This window comes from Pomacea canaliculata, linkage group LG7, assembly GCF_003073045.1.
Source record: "Pomacea canaliculata isolate SZHN2017 linkage group LG7, ASM307304v1, whole genome shotgun sequence".
Classification (NCBI taxonomy): domain Eukaryota; kingdom Metazoa; phylum Mollusca; class Gastropoda; order Architaenioglossa; family Ampullariidae; genus Pomacea; species Pomacea canaliculata.
In genome coordinates this window covers 24,442,502-24,464,789 of record NC_037596.1, presented here as the reverse complement: position 1 = coordinate 24,464,789, position 22,288 = coordinate 24,442,502, and the positions used below count along the sequence as shown (strand labels likewise).

Below are 22,288 nucleotides of genomic sequence, written 5' to 3'. Positions count from 1 at the left end.
TAATAGGGAATAAGAGTCAGTGATAACGGTAACTATATGGATACTGTGTGTATATATATACGAACACTGGCATACATAATATGGCCAAAATGCACACATACACACACACATACACACTCTCATACTCATTCACATCATTATATTACGAAGAAAACAAAGAAAGAAACAGGTCAACTACATTGTACAGTCATAAGTGATGAAAGTCATGATGTTGAACCAGAATTTCTAATACTGTAATTCTTCTCAGAAATGGTGTATAGGTCTCCAGAACAACATAATAAGGATCTGCGACCTGTTGACAACTTTACAGGACTAATATAATGGTTTCTTGCGATGACAGTTATTACTAAAGTAATGCCAAAATCTCTAATCTTTCCTTTAAAAATCGTTCCTGAAAGATTAAAAGTACAATTCTCTTATTATTGTTGTAACATTTTTACAAATCATGAAATTGCTCAGGTCCTGGAGTGGTGCAGGTCTTGTTTGTTGTTTGGCATTTGGCGTTGAAGCACACCATAGTACAATTGCTCAGTCCAGGCATTCCGCTTCTCCTTCATGTACACCTTGAACCTTCTCTGGCTCCTCCATGGACACATGGACTTGTCAATGCTGATATGATGCTCCGGGATGCATGTTGTCTGGAAGGCATGGGACATGGTTAGCAAGAGCTATACGGTTATTTGTACACTGCTTGAGGAAGTATGGTACTCTTTAGAGCAGCTGTTACTCATACAGTAGTACTCTTAAAAAGTATCTACACATTTATAGCGACTATGCAAAAATGATTTAATTTGATATGATAAACCATAATAAATTGCTGTCACTGACAGTGACAATCAGTGGGCGTGGCATTTCGCAATCAATGATACCGTACTCATTTTTCCATAAATCATAACCGTATCTAAAATATGTATATGAAATAATATTCCTATTATAAAAGTATGTAATGTATTATAGAAAAAGTAAAAAAAATATTTATACAAATACTTACATTATTGAAAAGGTTTATGAAGGGTCTGAATTTGTGAAGAGGGTGACAACCATGTTGCCACTTTAGCACTGCTACAGAACTGCCATGTATATGAAAAAAATTAGTTTACTCATAAAACCTACAACGCTTCATTATCTGAGAAGCAAATGTCGACTGTGAAATTGCACATTTTGCCCAGTAATCACTGATTCTGTGCTTGTAATCAATGCTTATGAGGTTAATTATTGCAAGAAAATGTTACAGCATGTGTATCTCATCACCTCCAAAAAATTACCTTAAAACTAGATGAAATAGAAACATTAGATTTTTAGTGTTATCTATTACTGCATAACATTTGTCTGTACCTTCATTTTTTTTAACCTTTTCCTTACTAATAAATAGTATCAAGAAATCATTCAGCTTACAGTCTTCCAAGGGTGGAACGTTTAGTGGGCTCTGCACACCTGGCGTGGTGAGGAAAACCAGCTTCATCGATATACCACGAAGGTTTTTACACCAATAATCACCAAAATCACCTTCTGAATCAGGAATGTCCTCCAGGAGGTATATTTTGATGGGATTTGTTGTCTCTGATGAATGATGTTTCGGATGGCTGTCGATATCGTCTGCTTCGGCAATGTGCTGCTCTTCTAATTGTGTTTAGTGAATTAATTCATCGTCACGTACGTCTATAATTATAGTCTTTTACGTCGGTATATTTGTCTAAGTCATCGTCATCGTTTTCCACTTCCAACTTCACTTTTTCCTCAAAATGGCGGAGGAACAAGTTTCACACCTCTCGAGCTGTGTATCCTATCTTCATTTTTGCAAAGGCAAAGAAAGGGAAGTGTGAGTAAATGCAGGAACTTACCTTCAAACACACTTCTCCTCTAAAGGAAAGGAGGTAATTGTGCTCGAAAATGGTTATTCTAACTTAATTAGGCGTTGTATAAGTCTTAAAAAAACACAACCGAGGGTCTAACGAGGTTTGCATGACGCGAAAGCTCGCATAGAGGGCGCTGCGTTCACCGATCTGCTGCAGATTAATGCAGAATTGCATTAACCATCCGTTTTAAGGTACATTATGTTTTTGTAACAGAATCGAATCATGTAACCGAAAATAAGGACACATATTTTACTGTAAAATAATTAAATTCCACAAAGTATGTGGAATGGGAAAAGTATAGTAAAATGCTAGACTCAGGTATAGAAGATAATACACGTTTCTGAAATACCTACAATATTAAAAATATCTAAAAAAAACTGTGCAAAGAAGGATTAACATATTAGTAAAGAAAAAAACTGAAATTTTAACGACAAGAAGGTAGGCTGCCTGACTTCTATAGTGGAATCAAATTTTACATTAATAATAGAGATAATGAGAAAAAGTATAAAGTAAATACAATAGCTTTGTACGAAAATAAACAAATAAAAATGACAAGAAGACAAAGTCTATTCAAACACAATCCCCCATACAAAAGCAATAAGTATTTTCTTTAACTATTTAGCTTTACAAATTTATATGTATCAACATATTGTAGGTATTTCTGGAGAAAGACAAACTGAAACAATGAAACATAAAGAAGACACGCAGAAGGCATTATTCAAGCTATAAAAAGTAGAGTTCTTTTAATACATGGGATACATTTATTTAAAAAGTAAGCCCGGCTAAAACTATAAAGCTGCTATACATTTTGGATCTTTAGAAGTATTTAACATTACAGTAATAATTCAAACCTTTTCGTCGTTTAACCATGTAGACAACAATGAGTGCTCCGATAATAGTGATTATAATAACTGTTGCAACTACGCCACCAATCATCCATCTCTTTAAGTCTGCTGCTGATGCCTGTTCGCTTTCTGTAACACCAAATGACACATATAACCAAAACAGACAGGAAAAATTATATTTTTAAAGATTTTTCAATAAATTCAATTTCGTAAACAGCTTTTTCAAATTTTATTCCATGATATATTACATTTTCGGTTATTATTTTACACAAATGAGGCATCTGTTTTGGGTAGTAACTTCTCTTAAGTTAACAAAGCAAATATACAAAACTCTCTTTCTGACGCGCGCGCGCACACACACACGTACACATAAACGCATACGCTACTACCTATATATTTAGCCTTATCTTCCTATAAAGAAGAGTAATTATTAAAATTGTATGTCTTTAAAAGTTGTAAACACTTATGATCAAACAATACGAATAAATTTAATGTTCGCGTGTGTATCCTAAGATTATACACATTGCTTTTGTGCGTGCGTGTGTGTTTGTGTGTGTGTGTGTGTTATACAGAAGTGGTAGGGTTGCACTTTTGTGTTTACGGGAATGAGAAAAACAGATCCAGGTGTCACGTTAGTTCGAACATTTGACCAGTAGCCGAGAAATTTCCTTTTTATTCCAGGAAAGATGTTTACATTTGAAATATCATTTGTATACAAACAAGGTCTCTGATATGAAAATAATGTTTGTTCTCAAAGGCATGCGTGGGAAGACAGGTAAACGATTTGTGTCTGTGCTACCCTCTCGTTGCTTGATTTGAGTTCAGCGTTTTACACTTCAGACCAAACATCTTGCTTGAGAGACTTAGTGCAATATATGGAGTTGATAGAATGGTTGTTGTGTGGTTTTGCTGTTACTTTCATGGTCGTGTGCATATGTTGTCGTGGTAGACATTCAGTCCTCTCGATGCCAAATTCTTCGGGTGGTTTCGTAGAGTTCCATAGCCTAGTGCTCATGAAATGTCTACCAAACACATTTCATCACTGCTACGACTGACATTCATAACTGTTTTACTGATGCTCTGTCTTGTATTACTATCATGATTTGCTGACTCATCAACTTTTCTTAGTCTCTCATACAGTGCGTTTTGGAATTGTAGAGGTAAAGGAGCTTTTAAAACTTCGATAAAATACATTTTGATTAAAATCTGTCTATGCAACACCAAGCTAGTTCCCTTTCAATTTGAGCAGCTATTAACAAGATTGCGAGTATTTTTTTGTATCTGTTTGAAAGTATTACTAGATGTGTCTACACCAGTCCCTTGGCAATATGATGGTAGTGAATATGTTATTCCGGGAATATCTGATGAGATCGTGCGCTTCTAAGATTTCTGAACAAAACTAACCCCCTCGTTTTCCGGATTCTTATAGCTGTGACATCATACCTTTGCTCAGGCAAAGTTTTCTTCATTACTTCATTCGTTGCAAGAGTCGTTTCATACACAGTACAAATGTCTCTAGTTTCCTTTCAGCTGAATCATCATCCTATAGACACTGTCTTTTTGACTCATTATTTGATGTATAGAGTCGTATATGTATCTGCTAAATATTTTTAAGAGAGAATAAAAAAAGCTGTGGATATGTAGCTATATAGACACCGTTGTACAGCAATGAAACTGTAATCTATATGATAACACAGCCAATAAATTCTGTCATGTAGGTTAACACTCGTGGCACTAAACATAATATGCCAAAAAAATTTATTCAATTCAAGTTTTGTGAACTGGTTAGCAAACATTAATTGTATATAAATATGTGTTTGTGTGTGCTTCTGTGTGTATATGTTTTTGTGCAGGTAAATTTTTGTGTTTTATTTTTGAATCTCTTCAAATATTAACCTAACAGAAGTTAGATAGCTATAAAAAGCAAATATTTCAATATTTTACTTGCTTGGAACACCGACATACTGAAGATTCTTGCACTACACAATACACTGAATATCTTTGATTACTTAGAAGACCACACGGACAACAAGAAATGTACTTACCTACTACTCTCAGAGTGTAAACAATTGTATGGTTAATAAACCCATTCGGACCCCATGTCAAACGACACGTATAGATGCTGTTGTCATTTTCTGTCCCAACATTCTGCAGAAGTAATATTCCATCAGTCTTTCCATCCCAAGCCAAGCTTGCTGGTGGGTTGCCCATGTTTAAGGAGGTACAGATGCAGGTAACATTGGATCCCTCAATAACAGTGTCTGTACAGTTGTACTCAGGTTTTTCTGGAAGTACTGGATATTGTGTATGTATATGTGTGTGTTAACTTTGAATGCGTGAATACATATACATAATGTTTTAACACAAAACATACACCAATGCTATTTCGAAAACGGGCGTAAAAAATAGTTGATCAAAGCTTAATACCGATTACTTTACATAAAAATACGGTTTTTAACAAAAGATTCTATTGTCTATTAGATATAGTAAGGCGACAGTGCTTTAGAACAAAAAAAAATATTGTATGATTTTTTTGTTTATTATTTTTGTAGGAGTAAATGAATTGTGTGAAGAATCTTAACATGTTTTAAACAAATAGAAATAATTATAATAATTTAGGAATGAATAGCAAAATGTTTTAAACCAACAGAAAAATATATAATTATGGAATGATTTAAATAATTTATAATAGCTTACTTATATTAATAGTTTCAACGAAGAAATCCTGATGACCAGGATTTATTTCAATGCCGTAGGTAAACTTGCTTTGGTGAACAGGCATTAATTTAGTAAAGGAGCAAACTTCTTTCCAGTAAGTTTTAGACAAATTCCCATAATATTGCCGGTGACCTTGGAAATCACCTGGGATCTATAATCGTAGTCATAAAATAGAAGGTTTGTGAAAACAATTATATCACATTACCACAAAGTTATACACGTTCTTAGTGGCGAATTTGTGTGTGTGTGTGTGTGTGAAAAAAGATATACAGACAAGATCGTCAATTGGTACAGCAAAAGTGCTTACAGAGCAAACATTCTTTAAATAAATAATAATAAATTAAGAGGAGTTCAGTTTGAATATACATCATCTAGCCATAAAACTTTCAGTTCACATTAAAATCAAAGGCCTATTTTTGTCTTTTTAACAATTTTATGAGAAGACTGTATTTATTCTTAAGCCTACATTTTTATAATCATGTTGATATTCTTAAATCATTATGTTTAACATACAGTTATAAAACTGACAAAAGTACAGTTGATTAAGTCGTGTCATAAACAGTGTTTATAACTATGGAGATAGGAATAAAGCAAAAAATATGCCAACAACCCTGTCTAATTAGTTACAGTTTAATGGTCAATATACAGTTTCCAATTCTATTGACATGAACTTCTTAAAAGGTAAATCTTTCCTTTTTTAAACTTAATGTTTGAGACTTGCTAAGTTCAAGGCATTTTTTCCATTTTTAAGTTTAATTTCGTGCATCTTGTTATTGATTAAATAAAAAAGCAACCATGTGTACTAGACATTTTCATGTTTCTTTGTATTTCGATGGTGTACATAATTTTTCTTGATAGCGTTTTTAGAACTTCTGATTTCAATTTTATGTTTTAAACTAAGTCTTTTCTCACTTTATAATAACTTAGTGAATTTGATTACCTTGGTACTGTTTTCACGCCAGGTGCAAATATAATTGTCACTTAACATGAACATGTTTTCAACTTGGCATGACCCTTGAACCCGCCAGTTTGATATCGTGATAATGCAGTTTTCAGGAACAATTCTAGCAGGCGCTGTAAAGATAAAGTGAATTAAAACCGTCCATCACTTGAAGATATTTTGTTGACTAAATACATTTATACCAAGATTAAACTTACAAACTATTTTATATATCATTAGAATTATTACCGACTGACTAAAAGAAACGGTGAATGGTTATCTGTTAATATTTTTATGACAGCTGGTAGACCATTGAGCTTAAACCAATGACAAGGTCTAAGTAGCACTAATGATACAAATGTAGTAAATTATGTTAGCAAATTCGTATAATATTTTAAAGCATTTTTGAACACTCATGTTACTATGATTCCAAGATTTTCTCGCAAATGTTTATGTTTTAAGTTATCCCTAGATAACAGAATGCTTCTGTAGGCGTCTGTGTGTGTGTGTGTGGGGGGGGGGTTGATGTAGATGCGGGTGTAAGTGCGTGCCTACGTACGTGCGTGTGTGTGTGATTTAAATAAGTTGCAAGGAACGAAACAATTAAAGACAAAAAGTCTTCTAAGAGTAGTAACACACGACAGTAAAAGCGATATCTCAATACAAAATGTATCTTAATTGAAAACTAATATTTTCCTAAATTTTCTGCAAAATCTACCAGAGTTGACATTAATAAAGATGTCCATCTAGTCTAGTAAAAATGTCCATCTAGTCTAGAGAAAATTTTAGACTCTTAAAATCGACAGGATGTCCAGTATAAATAAACAGTAATGGACTTTCAAGTCCAGTTGAACTGCTGTGTTCCAGCAAGGACTTGTTTTATAGTGATATGTCACATATTTAGCAACCAACTTACCGAATACTCTCAAACGGCACTCTGTTCCGGTATATAGGCAAACTAAACGACGAGCTGTGAATCTGTCAATTTTTGTTATCGTAAGCTCGGAACTAAGACCAGCAGATGAACTTTCTGAACGTAGTTTATAAATGTTACTTTTTAGTATGCAGCTGTCCTTATTGCAAGAACCAATATGGAGGTCATCAGCCAACCAGTTTATCCAGCCGCTACGAATAGTACCACATGTAAATGATGGACTCGTGTCCTCAGCAATGTCGACACTGCCGTTCACACAGTTGCTGATCTGTACACCTGCAACACACGTGATAAAAATAATTATGTAATAAAATTCCAAACAGTGCAACGTCGTGTAAATCTTATATAACAGGTGGTGGCTACAGCCATTAGAACCTAGAAATTGCTCATATTGGACATTATGTATATTTAGGGTCATGTCCGCAAGACAATGAATCTAATAGTCCTGATGGACGATACTGTCCACTAGTAGACAGAGGAGAGATGATTGATGCCTTTTTCTTAAGTATATGATAGTTTCTGTTTTATCACTTTTATGGAGGAGGCATCATATATACTTTCATTGTTGCTCTGTTTCCCTCTAGGATTCTTTTATTAACGGTGTTTAGTGAGGTTAACCAGCGGTTCTTTTTCTTAAAGGCTACACCATTTCTTTACATGGCTGCTAAAAATACATTTTTATGAGCTCTTTATTCCTTATCATGGATTATTTATTAGTTCCTCTCTCTCTTTCCTTGTGCGGCCCGGTGGCGCAACGGTTAGCGCCTGTCACCAACACATTGAAGGTTGGCTGTCCTGGGTTCAGCTCTCGTCTCAGGCACGCTGTTCTTTCTCTGCACGTGGCATCTGTTTACAGGGCTGGCTGCCTTGCCGTGATATAGCCTCAGTTGCTGGCACGGCGTAAAAAACCAATCCCCCCTCCTCTCTCTTTCCTTCTAATCAGTACAATTCAGTCCTTTCCTCCGACAAAAACAAGTACAGCTTAGTACTATGCAGCATCATTCTTCTTATTTAAAGGCCGGATTTTAAACTTCATCATCATCATCAGCAGCAGCAGTGCTGTCCTCGTAGGCGTCATTTATGTTTGTACAAGCTAACCCTAACCCTAACCCTGTAAAACATCAAAACATATTATCAAATAAAACTAATGAGACTGATAAAAACACGATAAAAACAAAAATTCAGTAATCGACTTACCAATTATTCTAATTTCTATTGAACTGTTGCCTGCCAGCGTTTTACTTTCCGATGAGACACGGCGAGTGCCGAGACACTGAGTGCGAGGGAGTGGATGCTACGTCTACCTAGGAAGGTGTTGTCTTAATTAATTTTGTACATCTCGGGATTTTGTATATGAACATTTTTTTATGTACTTTTTAAATAGATATGCAAGGGTAATTTTGCTCTCGTTTATAACTGTTGTAGGCCCTGTTATACTGGTTTACCGGGTACATGAACTAGGAAGACAGCGTCTGACCCCAAGAAGCAGATTTTGATATATCAAGTGAGGTCACTCGTCCCCCACAGACAGCATCATTTAGAATGCAACCTCTGTCCCCAAGTAAAGGGATCAACAGTGTTTTTTTGTGCAATAGTTGTCACGATTTAAGATAATTTGTGAGTGTGGGGATATATATATATAGATTCATGAAACATTAGTTCTCTGTAACGGTTGTTACAGTGAAAGCAGTGCTGTGCAAACTTTACATTTCATTACTTTTAAGTTCATCATAAAGAAAACTTTTACAATTTAAATACTTTAACTAATGTTGTAGATGTTCAAATGACGTTGAAGTTAATAATATGATTCAAATATTATTAATGTATTTCAATATTTATTTTAATTGTAAAACTTATTGTGATGTCTATATGAAAATAATTATTTGAATTTTAATTAAATTTTTCACTGGCTTCATAATTTTTATAGTTAAAATTTCATTTTAGGTATTCAACGTCGGGGATGAAGTGACTGGACACCCCAAGGCAGAAATCCCTAATGTCGAGAAAAGACGAAATTAAATAGCTTCATGAATGCAATTAGTCTCACTACAAACTAAACAATGGTTAATGAAAAGGTTTCAGAAGACTCTGAGTTGTGTCATCGGAATGTTTTTAATTACTTTACATAAGAAAGACAATTTAGAGACCTTACTTTAGCTGTGTCATACATTAGCATCAAACTAGCTTTTAAAAAACACATTGAAACAAATGAGAAAACAATGGTGATTAGGCGGTTGGTCTAAGAAGTTGTTAATTTGGTTCTTAGAATGATTGTCACCATCATATTTGACTATTTAAGTTATAGTAGTTATGTTTGCTTTTTGAAAAAAAAATGTTTAGCGCTGTTACTTCTATTGACTCTGGCTAGTTGGTTCTTTATGAAAAGGAGAGTGTATGTGCAGGTTCGCGATTACAACTTAAAAGATTGCGCTCCTTGCTGCCGTGTAGACAAGCTAGAGCTTCACCAGTGCGCTCTCACGCCACCCCTTAATAAAAGTTTATATAAATTTGTGCAAATAAGGAGTTTTTGTAGACAGTAAATGGAATGAATATTACCACAGTTCCAAAAACTAGATAACAATGAAAGATTATATCACTTGACCATTGGGAACTGGAGTAGAGGGACTGTAACATAAAGTTAAGAATGTTCACATCACAAACAGTGCAGCAGCTCACTTACCACAATGACCCTCCAGTACGAGTAGTGCAGCAAGACATAGCATCCATAGTCTCCAGCTAGCCATCGCTCTATAGAATTTTAAAAAGCTCACAGAGCAGCTAAATGAGTGCAATAACAAGGTTAGAATATTCTGTGTACTTTTGCTGGTGACACGACATCCACTCTCTACACAGAATGCAATGCAGTCAACACTATGGCGCCTTCCTCTAACGGTTTGTGGTGCTTTGAGAGGTTTAAAAACTTCCTTGTTCTATTTATAGTATATATAGTCTTATGAGTTATAGCAAGGACATTAAGTAGACTTTTAATGACTTTTCCGATGTTTTATTGAATATGTATATACTACTTGATAATACGATTTAGTACAGTTTACGTGTTTTCGTGCCCATGTGTTACAATAAATCACATGAAAAGCAATATTTGATATCTAAATACCGGAATAAAAATTAAGGGCAATCAGACAACGATTCTGACAAATCATGCTAAGGGAAATAACTCTCAATAGTTGCATGCACTAAAGATGCTCAAAGTACAAATCATGTATGTACACAAGCACAGAGTAGATATGATCTGGATTTGCTTGCACGTGTTCAGAGCCGCAATGAGCTGCACACCGATTTCTGATAGACTTGTTTTATTAACAGCTTTTGCAAGCCTCAATGCCCCTCCATTCATTTAATAGTCTATGCACGAAGCTGACAATACTACACTCAGGCGGAAGGGAATTACAATTTAATCACACTCAGTCACGGAAACACTTAGAACACTTGCAATGGTTGAGAACGATAGGCAATCTCGACCCTGATTACACCAATTATAGCGATTTAAAGCGCCTGGAGCTTTCATGAAACCAATTTTTTTTCAATCTCTCATATCTCCACCTCTCATCTGACCTGACCGTCAAACAATTATTGTGTGAGAGCTGCAGCCCTGTTCTAGAAAGGTATGAAAGCTTGATGTGTCTACAATTTCGACCAACTCATATTTCCTATTACAATGACGACCTCCAGAACTTTCCCTTTTGTATTTCTCAAACATAGTTCTTCTCTTGTAAATGTTTCCTTGCTTGACATGTCTCATAAGGAAACTGTATGAAGCACGTGTTGATTAACACTTTACTGACAGTCATATCTGCAAAAAATATATTTTTGATTTCTTCAAAATGGTCTTTTATTTTGCAATTTTAGTGTATAACATTATGAATGCAAGATTAAAAGGGAATCCATGCGTAGTTTTTTTTAAACCGTAAAGGAAGTTGGAAAATTTTCACCGCAAATTAACTTAAGTGGATGAATGCAGATAACCCGAATGAGTCACTTTAAAGTCCCAGCTTTGTCTCATGTGTGTGACAGAAAGATGTAGAGAAAGAAAGAGAGAGAAACAGAATCCAAGAAAACAAAACAGCAGACGATTTTTCTGTTTATACGTTTGCGTGAGGGCAGATTTGTCCAAAGACAGGCTTTGTGTGTGTTGGTGTTGCTCAGATTGTGGCTGTTTGCTATTAATGGTTATATTACAACCTGTTACACTAACCTGATTCCCGCAAAGGTCGTTTCCCTCAAGTAACAGTTAAATTCATCATTCCTTTTGTTAAAAATGGTCGTATTATCAGACGATATGAAGGAAGTTGAACTCGCTGTTAAATATTGAAATCAAGAAAAGAAAAGAAGAAAAGGATGTTGATTAGAAAACAGACTTTAAAAGAAAAACGAAAGAAAAAGAAACGAAGCTCTAGTGGCGACACAAGATGAGAGAAAATTATCGTCTCAAGGGACAGTAGTCTGCCCAGACTTTGCACAGGATCGAGACACGTCGTGAAATCCTGTTCCGGGTGTTTACATTTTATTGCTGGGGGAGGCCGACAGGATGAGACGGGTGGGGCAAATGTCGTGTCATCCACACACGAATATGTCCCTGAAGTATAACTCAGCGTCTGTGATAAATGATATTGCGCAAATAACTCTGCAATTATTAGGGAAAATCCCGTTAGAAGCCATTATGGCACTTGTGTCAGTTTTAACCTTTTAACCCGCGTCGTGACGAGGACGCGCATACACGAGCATCGAAGTGAAAATACGAGGACCACGTCTGACACATTTCTTGCTTCACTGACAGCACATAACATGAAGTGATATCTCTAGGTGAGACTTCTTTGCGTGAATGAAGTAAATTATAAATACCTTGGCAAACACAAACAAACAAAAAACAAACAAACAACCAAACAAACAAACAAACATATAGCATTAAACAACTATCGCAAGAAGATAAAGAAGTAAAACTCTTTTCTTTTGTTTCCAAAAGTATATTTACAAAGAGATATTAAAAGAGAGAGATTCAGAGACAGGGAAGGGAGAGAACAACGTCATGCTGGGGTTTCCAATCGCAATAAGGAAGTAAATACACCTTTGTCTGCCCGGATGTTACTAGTTCTTTTTTGTCAGCTATCAAAGTGATGCATTGTGCCTCCCTGGGGAAGTGCCATTAATCTTCATAAGGATGTAAGGGATGTTGATGAGCTTCCCTATACATGAGCATGCAAGTCATATCGCGGATTCACACTGATGTCACACCAGCCTTGCTGAAGTTCTCAAGTCCACAGTCCAACACATGGATCATTTTAGTTTATTTCTTCAAAAATGTTTAAAATATATAAAGTAAACGATGTGTATGAAACAATTTCTACAGGTAAATTTCTTTGGTTTCTCGGAAGAGTTAGAAAATGTCCTGCTGGCCACTTGCATTTTGAACTATACATTAGCTCTGTTGCTTTTCATTTAACTCGGTGCTAGTTAAAAAACCCAATAAAATGTAGATGGGATTAGGATTGTAGACGAGTATTTCAAATTTTTTATATGACACATATATTGAGACAATGGATGTTACTTGAGCTACAGTACTTGCTTTCTACTGAGATCACATCATGGGCAATGTGATATTACAGTTTTTTTTCTTGGTTTTCCTCAAATTTTCCTGATCACGGATCTTATTAATGTTAGAAGTAGTAGTAGTAAAGCGCCTCGACATAGTTCATAATGCTGGTATAAGGCGCTGTATAAATGAACTTTATTAATTTTTTATTAATTATTTAAAAAAAAGGCTACTTAAAATTTACGGACGTCTTGTTAATCAACAGGTGTTGTACTGTTGCCTTTGTCTTGTAAAATAAATAAACATAAACTCACTAGGCAAATAAAACTTTTGTCGTCTCGTGCATGTTAACTTAGCAAACGAAGCCATTCGTAAAATACTGAGCATACATGGCGAAGAAGCTAAGTAAAAGGAGAATCTAAGTATAGCCAACCACCTAAGAGAACAAACTTATTTGAAGAAACGTATTTAATAGATTTTATGGTAGGCTGAGTGCAGGTAGGTAAGAAGTAGATAAAAGAAAAAAACCTGAAATATTCCAAGAAAAAAAACATACTTGATATGTAAGAGCAATGATTTTATAGTTACATTTACATTGGTAAATTCCGTTTTCTTTTCTGGAGCAGGAAAGAGGAACGGGCTCATTGGTGCTAGGTATTTAAGAATTCACGACTAAGCCATTAAACGGCTACAACAAGTAGCCTTCTAAAAGCGTATCAGTCTTTCCACACTGTCTAAACCAAATAAAGTATTAATTTGAATTATTTATTGATCATTTAATGATTTATTGATTTCTATTCTATTCTCTTGGCATAATATTTTTTTAAGAAATACTTCTTTCAACATTTTTGCTTTGACATTCATAACCAAAAATTATTAGCAAATAATAAATATTAAATATGATAAATAACTTTTAAAATATTGATAAAAATATTATATCATAAATAATATATTGCATACATTTTATAAAAAAAACGAGAGGAAATCAATAAACTCAGGGCTACGGTAAAATAATTAACAGTATAATTTACATAGTAGAAACAGTACAATGTTTAATAGATATCAATGAAATCTCCCTATTGTACCAAATTAACAAAATTTCTATAGGCAACATGTATATTATGCTTTATTTATATATACACACAAAACATCAAAGCCAATAAAATTGAGACAAACCATTATTTATCATCATGATATATGACAGATAATCTTTAATATCATTAAATCAGTTTTAATATATCATCCACAATCATTTTAATAAATAATTTTAATAGCTCGCCTGTAAAATAATTTACTGAATCCTTGCAGACCATAGTCGAGGAGTAGGTTAAATCATGTGTGTTCTTCGCACAACAAACACTGCATCTAGTAGAGTAATAAAAGGGAAAAAAAGCAGACCTAAAGCCCTGCAAAGATTCATGGTAGATAGTTCTATTTTTAGACGTGTTATGTACATTTGTATTTGGATTATTGTGCAATACCGAATTTATTCAAATGATTATACTTTTATCACTCTTTAGTGCTAAAAAAATAATATTAGAGTTGACTGATGGTTGGCAACAGTATCAAACGCTAATTATAAATCTCAGATGCTTTAGCCATAAAAATACAGGTTTATTTTTGCTATACATTAGGCAATACCTGCTGTTTGTGAGACACTTGGTCTTCCAAGGGTTACATCCTCGTAGCCTAATTTATCCTCATTTTGTCTTGTGTCGCTATCGTCTGTTGAACCTAAGCCAGAAAATGTTGTAAATTTTTTCACAATTAGGTACATTTGTGAATAAACATACATTAGACTATATGCACTGTTTTGAGTGAAAACGGATATTAATATCATGTAATTATTGTAAACATTTGACACAATGTAATGATAACACCTGTTTTTCTGTTTACTAGCATATCAAGCTGTGGTGACAGAATGTCTATTCTTAGTGTAAACATTTAACTACCTGCAGGCTGTGAAGCTTTAGTTCCGATTTCAGCAAGGTCCTGATAATTATGTTCGTTTGCGGCAGGCCATCTAGCTGTGTCGTACACTGGAGCTGGTATTAAAAATAAGATATGTGCATGTACTGTGGTTATGAAATACTGTGGTTTGTTTATTGATCCACGTAAGATAATAGAAAACAACATTCTACAGACAACAAAAAATTTGACCAGGCTGAGATTGATATTCTGGCTTTATTTTCACAAAACATATTAAAACAAAGCTTTTTAATGAATTTTAAAACTCTTTTAAATTTTCAACTTTTCCATTAAACGGTAAAATGGACAGATAACAGAGTCTGAGAACAATTCAAATTAGCAAAGATTTTGGATCATGTGATATACTTCTAAGTATATGTTTTACATTAAAAGATTCACAGGTCTAATTATCTTATGAATATGTTTAAAAAAGTGCATACTTATCAATATCTTAATTGGTCACTTGAAGTCAAACGATATATTTAAATCTAAGTTTTATGTTCATTAATATTTTCACTCAAGGTGGTAAATTCTGGTAAGGTATTAATTTTTCGCTTAATAATACATCTTCAATTATTATACAAATAAACTATGCAAAATATATGTTATAAAGCGTCACATAGGAAATCATCATTATTTGTTTAAAACAAGCAAAAAGCACACTTTCTGTCTCTCACACACCCACATCTTTCCTCCTGCAATAAATAACAAGAGAACAATTTGATAAGAATATTTAGTACTTTTGAAAGTTAATAAAAGTAAAAAAGCTATTTTATTTAAAAAAAATTAAACTATACAGATAGAGTGAAAAAGAAAAAGATGAATTTGTTAATAGCGTGAATCACGAAAAAAATATTTGAATTACCATTCAGAAGTTAAAATTAGACTAAAGGAAGTGTAGGTTACAAAACCAGAAGGTTAATATTTTCACATTCATCAATATCATAACTCCTGACATCCTTGTTGTAATTACAATGGGAGTCACCTTAGCAGTTAACAATGTTTTCTAACTGTCAACAGGCCTAATCCCTTTAAAACTCGTTTTCATTTTGTTTTCAAGAGTAATTTTTAGACATTAGCAGTCTGGAGAAAATTATGTCCACATAAAACTGAAAGAAATGACGATTTAGAGTTTTACTATGTCAGCTAAGGAACACGGCAAAGTTTTATGATTGTTCGAGGTGGTTATAGGGTGAGGCTTGGTCTTCTAATCCTGTCCGATCCTTTTCAAAATGAAGGACATTATATTCATCGTCTGATGTTATTGCTGCAGAGTAGAGCTGTTTGTAACAAACATTAACATGTGTAAAATTAAATACATTTCTCTCACTTCTTACGAATAACAATTAGGGCTTCATGATTTGAAAATTTTGTATCTAAACATACAAAAAAGCTGTATATGGTAGATGAAAGTAAAATTGAGTTGTAAGAAAATTAAAGTTTATTACAATTGTATGTTTATAATTTGTAAGATTGAAGATAGGTATCTTTATAAATGTCATACATGACAAAAACAAGTTTAATACCTTAACTAACCCAAAAAAAAAAAAACTCACGTTGGCGTCAAGTGTTGAGGATCCACAATTTCTTGCATGAGGAACTATATGATATACTCCCAGTCCAGATTCAGTAGGATATTGTGTCACATTGACATAAATAGTTTCTGGAATTCAGAAGTTTAGAATTATGGAAAAAAATAGTCACTGCTCGTCATCCTGGAAATGTGTAAATAAAATGATTAACGAGTGGATGAATACATTTTGTTAAATAGCAACCAGTAGATATTAGAGATACTAGTACTCCTGTAACCTGTATGGAATTCTGTATTAGAGAATTGACATTTTGTGGAACCTTTGGTGAGAGCGGTACGATTTCTATTCCTTTTTGCCTTCTCTTAAAGTTCCTATGAGATAAGAAGTCGAGTCAGCTGCGGGAAGTAGATTTTTGATACTCCAATCACTCGGCAATTGGGTTTACACATGTGATTGTGAAGTTTTTAAACAAAAATGACAACCATTTTAAATGCATTTGCTCATTCCTCATGATACTTTCATAATATTTTTCGTACCGTTTTTTTCTTTCTTAGAAAATAATATGGCTTTGCATGTTGTTACCTGATGTTTTCTGGAACGTTTCATTGCCTAGTATAGCTGGGTTGACCATTATGATCGGTTTTATTGTTTCTTTCATCTGACTTGCTTCGTGTGAAGCTTCCCTGACTTGATCATCGCCATCACTTTCTTTGTTGCGCGTTTTGTTCTCAATAGTTTTACAGATCATTGCATATTCATCTTGGCCTTTATTAGCATTTGTTGTGCAAACGTTGGTGTAGAGATCGTCTGATGGTGAAGCATGGTGCTCAACAGTTGTCTCTGTCCTGGGTTTGTTGACCACCGCACACAGCGTCGACAACCTGGTGGTACCGTGAAGGTCTTCACGAAGGTGAGGCGAGAATCCCATGATGCATCTCTCCTTTCCTGATTCTCCTGCTTCTACAGAATCAAGCATTGCTTAATCAGTCAATGTTTATATCATTAGTCAAACTTGGCTTGCACATTTTGTATCTTACATAGAAGGCAGAGGATGTTGTTGCGTGATGATGAGTAAAATAATGGTTTAGGAGGCGGCAAAATGATCTTGTTTACTGTTTATGTTGAATAAAGGTTAAATGAACAAATAAATTAATACTCACATGGTTTAGGTCCAAGTAAAATGCGGCAAATTATAGTGTATCGACACATACCGAGAGACATACAACCTGTCTACTTTTATTACAGACGAACGAGGATCATACAAGCTACAAAACTACAGTAAAAATCACGTGATCTGTAATGGGAACGGAAATTGCACGTGTCTGAAATTACTACGAATCCTTTTGAAGAAATAACTGTAATGGGACCGGAGAGTGTCTGAAATTACTACGAATATTTTTGAGGAAATAATTTGTACAACTTTATCTTGATTTCAAATTAATTTCATAAAAAGAATCGGTATCAGAAGAAATAATCATTAAAAAAAATGAAAAAAGACAACATTCGGCAAGTAAAAGTTTTTCACACACTTTACAACTCAGTTGTATGCTGGCATTCGTTACACATATCCTTTATGCAAATTTACTTACTTTTTCGTCGTTTCATGAAGTACACAAAGGCAGCGGCAGCAATGACAACGACAACAACCACAGCTGTAACCACGCCACCAATTAATCCTCCTTGAGCACTGGCTGCTGATGCTGATTTCTCATCGTGTTCCATTGTAACTGTGAAGAAAGACTTTGTTAGTAATGAAGTAGTCATAGAAGACTACAAATATTTTCAAAAAATGACAGCAAAAAATAACGATTTAAACAAACAACGGAAATTAAGAGAAGTGTTGATGTCATAACCAATAATGCAGATGAAAAAGATAATGAAAAAAAGAAACTTCATGACACATAAATCTGTTATCGTTACCTATTACACCACCGTACAGAAAAACATTTTTAGCATATTTATATGGTAATATTTTAATTCATTCTTTAACATTGTAGTTTGTATGTATATATTTGTGTGTTTTCTCATTACTTGTTACATGTACCTATATTTACGTTTTTGGCATTTAAATATCTACAACAACAGCTAGAAAATAAACAGATATAATTATTTTGAAATGTGTTTTTCATTACTATTTATGGTATATATTTTAAAGTTTAACACTATCACGAGTTTCTAAATTATTTTTTTTGATTTGGCCTAAGATTGTCGAAGAAGCGTATAAGGTAGACGAAGATCAGTTTGCACACATTGAATTATTTATAAAAAGCTACAGTTTAAATCATGTATTTTTAAAGGCATTATTTATTCATTTATTTATTTATCACCGTTGATTTAATTTTAGAAAATGAAGTATATATGTATTTTAATACCAATTTTACTTGCTGTGACCAGAAAGATTAACTACCTGTATATATATATATTTAATAATCTATGGTATGTTTACAAAGATATTATATACGTAATTGTAACACAACAGAAAGCTAACGCAGACGAACATTACTTACATGAGATGCTAATGGTGTACAAAGCTGTGATGTTCATGTTGCCCCATGTCAGACGACAAACGCCGACTGCTCCGTTGCTTTTTCTCGTTACATTGTTAATGACAAAATTTTCACTGTTCGAGCCATCCCACGCGATTTTCGCCGATGGATTACCTCTCCTTGATGCATAACATGTACAGTTGATGCTGGATCCTTCAGGGACGGTTTCTGGACAGTTATGCTTGAGATTATTGGGTTTCTCTGCACGATACAAAACATCTCATTGTTAAAAATGGTGTCCTTCTTTAAAAGAATTAGCAAGTTATTAACATTTTTGTTTAAATTTGAAAGGTGTTGGCTCACCTATTTGAAAAGTTTTTGAGTACTGATCCGCTGGATGTGAAGAAATGCTGATGCTGTAAGTATAATTTCCGTCCTCAGCTGGTATTTTATGCACAAATGAACATTTTACACGTCTGTAGTCTTGGGAATCATGTCCGACCGAATTAGTCGAGCCCTGTAGCGATTGTATTTTGTTCTGCAAATGAGTGATTATAAAGAGCATTATCGTTAAAATTAAATTCAAGCTCTGTAAGTTAACTTTTTATTATCAGCAGTCATCATTAAAATAGCATACAAGTAATGTACGGACCAAACTTTAACTTGTTGTTTACCGAGGACTGGCACACGTATATTGTAAGTAAACACAAGAAAACACAGACGAAGATTTCTTGCAAGAATTGCTTTAAATATATATTAAAACTGAGATTGGTATTCTACGAAATAATAGTGAAATTTTAGTATTTAAAATAAAAAAATTCACAGCCATTACTAGAAAAAAGTACACGCGTTAAGTATTGCTAGGCAATCTTTTAGATGATTGTTCAGCATAGTTTTAAACGATTAGAATCTCACATGTAGAGAATATTGTGTGGTTTACATATTATATGTTAATCAATGATTTTATATTTTTGACAGATTAATAATTAAGAAAAGTTGATTCTAAATGATTGGTCCTCTTAATGTTGTAAATTTCTAGTCCATAAATTGTGATAAAAATAGTAAGTTAGGAGAGTACCTGATAGAGCAAACGCCACGTGCAATTAGGCATGTTATGATTATTCATCCATTCAAGTGTACACCATCCGGAAACACTCCATCCGGACATCTCCACACTGCAACTTTCTGGAACGATCCTGACAGGAACTGGACATAATCATATGCCACTAAAATAATAGCTAGCTAGAAATAAACTTTCAGAGCATAAATAAAAGTCTCCTTATATAATGCTTATTACGTTGATTGTTCGTAAACTTTAAAGGAATTCATTTGCTGTAAGTTAGAAAAAAACACTAAATTTAAAAATATTGATACTGAAAAAATCTAGTCAGTTAAGAACAGTTGACTGAGAAAGTGGTTACAATTTTTACAGATTCCCAGACCATGAGCGAAGCAACTTCTTTTCTTAGGTGACTCAAGAAAAATTTAGAGGGCAGATTAACAAAAAAGATGTAAAATGTTCATAACAAAGACATACGTGCATACACGCTACAGTTCATACGCTCAACATACCGATTACTTTTAATTTGCATTCTGTTGTTATCCACGAAGTTTTGCATCGTAAGGTGAGAGCTGAGTCTCGAGTAATTTCTTTTATTGTAAGCCATGAGCTGTAGCCAGTTGTAGTCGGTTTTGCAGTTAAAGTAAACCGGTCATTAGCAGGTCCACACGTCTGGTAGTTGCAAACACCAAAATAAAGTGTATCTCCTTTAATATCTTTTACCGTCCAATTAAGCTGATCTGCATTGTATCCAGCACATAAGAACGAGCGATTCGTGGTTTCAGCAACATCCAAGCTACCACCTGTGCATTCAGCGAAATACAACGCTGCAACAAAAATAATACATGTAGTTCCTTTTGTGTACTTACACAAAAGATTTGAAAAATGTAAAGAAGTTTAAACAAGCATGAACATGCTTCATTACAATATTTGAAGTACTTGATACAGTCTTGAAAAATTTCACAGAACACTAATTAATATAAAAAAATGACTCGCTATATTTTAAGTGAGAACATGTAAAACATCAGTATACTGTTCTTCATATTTTTTGGTAAACAATTTGATAATTTCAATCGCCTGAAAATATATTCGACCATCATTTTACAAGATGTTTCATGCAAGTAGAAAAGTTTGATTGACAATTACTGCAAGAAAGTAAGGTAGTGATTTTGGAAATATTATACATGTATATATATATATTTAATTTACTTGTAAGATAACTAATCAAACACACATACCAAAAAGATACATTCTAGAAAGGATATCATCAAAAACTTTCTTGTTGCACTCTACTCAAGTAACAGATGGTTGGCTCGTCTGTGTTTTTACAGGACCGGAATGTATCTAACCTCTTGCAGTATAATTTTGGAAACTGTTAATAAAGATTGCAGTGGCCGAAACATCGCAGATAATAGTGAAAAAATAATGAGCCCTAAAAGTAGTGAGCTTAGTGCGCTTTACAAAAAGAACAACAACAACACAAATACCATGAACTGTGAGGATTGGGTTAGTAATGAAGAGTTAAAGAACAACGAATGTGCAAAGACTGATTCTGCTTTATGTTGAATTCAATATTTATGCGGTTTGCATTTGCTCCATAAAGGTAGTGAGTCAAGTGTTGACAGTGTATATTTACATGTTTAATAATGTGTTTTTCCGAATTTGATGAAAACAAAGACCAACCCCGCCAACAAGATGTCAGTCGCAGTAAGAAATGTGTCTCCGTATGTGGTAGCCTCTGTGTGTGTGCGTGAGAGAGAGATTCAAGATGACATCCGAATGACAGATTTTATTATGCGTAAGCGGTGACCTGTGTGTGTGTGAGAGAGAGAGATGTATGTATATCTTCAAGACGACATCCAAATGACAGATTTTACAATGATTGCTATAGCCTGGAGCACTAGCGAGCCACACCTTCTCGGCTTTATTATAAACACAGCAAAGAATGTAATAAAAAGCGAACTAGATTGCGATAAACGAATAAAGTATAATATACATTGAGGAAACTAAGATTAAAACTGAAATACCTGCACGGCACGTTGCAGCGAGTAGTGCAACAACACACAGCATCCGCAGTGTCCAGAGACCCATGGCTTCTGTTATTTTAACTGCGATATAGTTGTTGATGATACAGAGAGCAATACACACAGGAGAAATGTGCGAAGAGGCCTCCCGGCAAAAGTCAGTCGCACAACAAGTGAAGCGGAAAGAGTTTACTTCCTTGTTCTTGTCCTAGTACACTGCTAGCGTGACGTAGTACACTGTTAGCGTGACGTAGCACACTGTTAGCGGCGCTCGTTTATCGCAGGTGTGAATGGCGTACTTTTCTAGAGGATAGTTAATTAACGGACGAGTGTAAATCGTCTATATCTACCGATATCTGCAAAATACGCAAACCTTT

General features: G+C 34.3%; 2 protein-coding genes across 6 annotated transcripts; both read right to left on the bottom strand.

The window, feature by feature from the left end:
- LOC112568150 lies at nucleotides 1–10,190 on the bottom strand. The gene is made up of 8 exons (XM_025245281.1): nucleotides 9,974–10,190; nucleotides 7,276–7,569; nucleotides 6,360–6,493; nucleotides 5,399–5,570; nucleotides 4,747–4,995; nucleotides 2,708–2,830; nucleotides 992–1,787; nucleotides 1–638 (listed from the first exon to the last, which is right to left on the bottom strand). Exons 1-7 carry the CDS (start codon nucleotides 10,035–10,037, stop codon nucleotides 1,738–1,740), a joined length of 1,086 nt encoding a protein of 361 aa, XP_025101066.1. The 5' UTR covers nucleotides 10,038–10,190; the 3' UTR covers nucleotides 1–638; nucleotides 992–1,737.
- Nucleotides 10,191–12,579: 2,389 nt separating this feature from the next.
- LOC112568579 lies at nucleotides 12,580–22,116 on the bottom strand. Of its 5 annotated transcripts, none has more exons than XM_025245917.1 (9): nucleotides 21,915–22,116; nucleotides 20,400–20,714; nucleotides 19,906–20,033; nucleotides 19,191–19,365; nucleotides 18,849–19,088; nucleotides 17,931–18,068; nucleotides 14,794–14,886; nucleotides 14,483–14,575; nucleotides 12,580–14,247 (listed from the first exon to the last, which is right to left on the bottom strand). In XM_025245917.1, exons 1-9 carry the CDS (start codon nucleotides 21,976–21,978, stop codon nucleotides 14,240–14,242), a joined length of 1,254 nt encoding a protein of 417 aa, XP_025101702.1. In that variant the 5' UTR covers nucleotides 21,979–22,116; the 3' UTR covers nucleotides 12,580–14,239. The 5 variants fall into 5 exon arrangements, with proteins under 5 accessions (XP_025101702.1, XP_025101700.1, XP_025101697.1 ...); XM_025245915.1 differs by having other exon boundaries at nucleotides 12,580–14,206; XM_025245912.1 differs by lacking the exons at nucleotides 12,580–14,247; nucleotides 14,483–14,575; nucleotides 14,794–14,886 and adding exons at nucleotides 15,007–16,089; nucleotides 16,366–16,472; nucleotides 16,924–17,319.
- Between the last annotated feature and the right edge of the window lie 172 nt (nucleotides 22,117–22,288).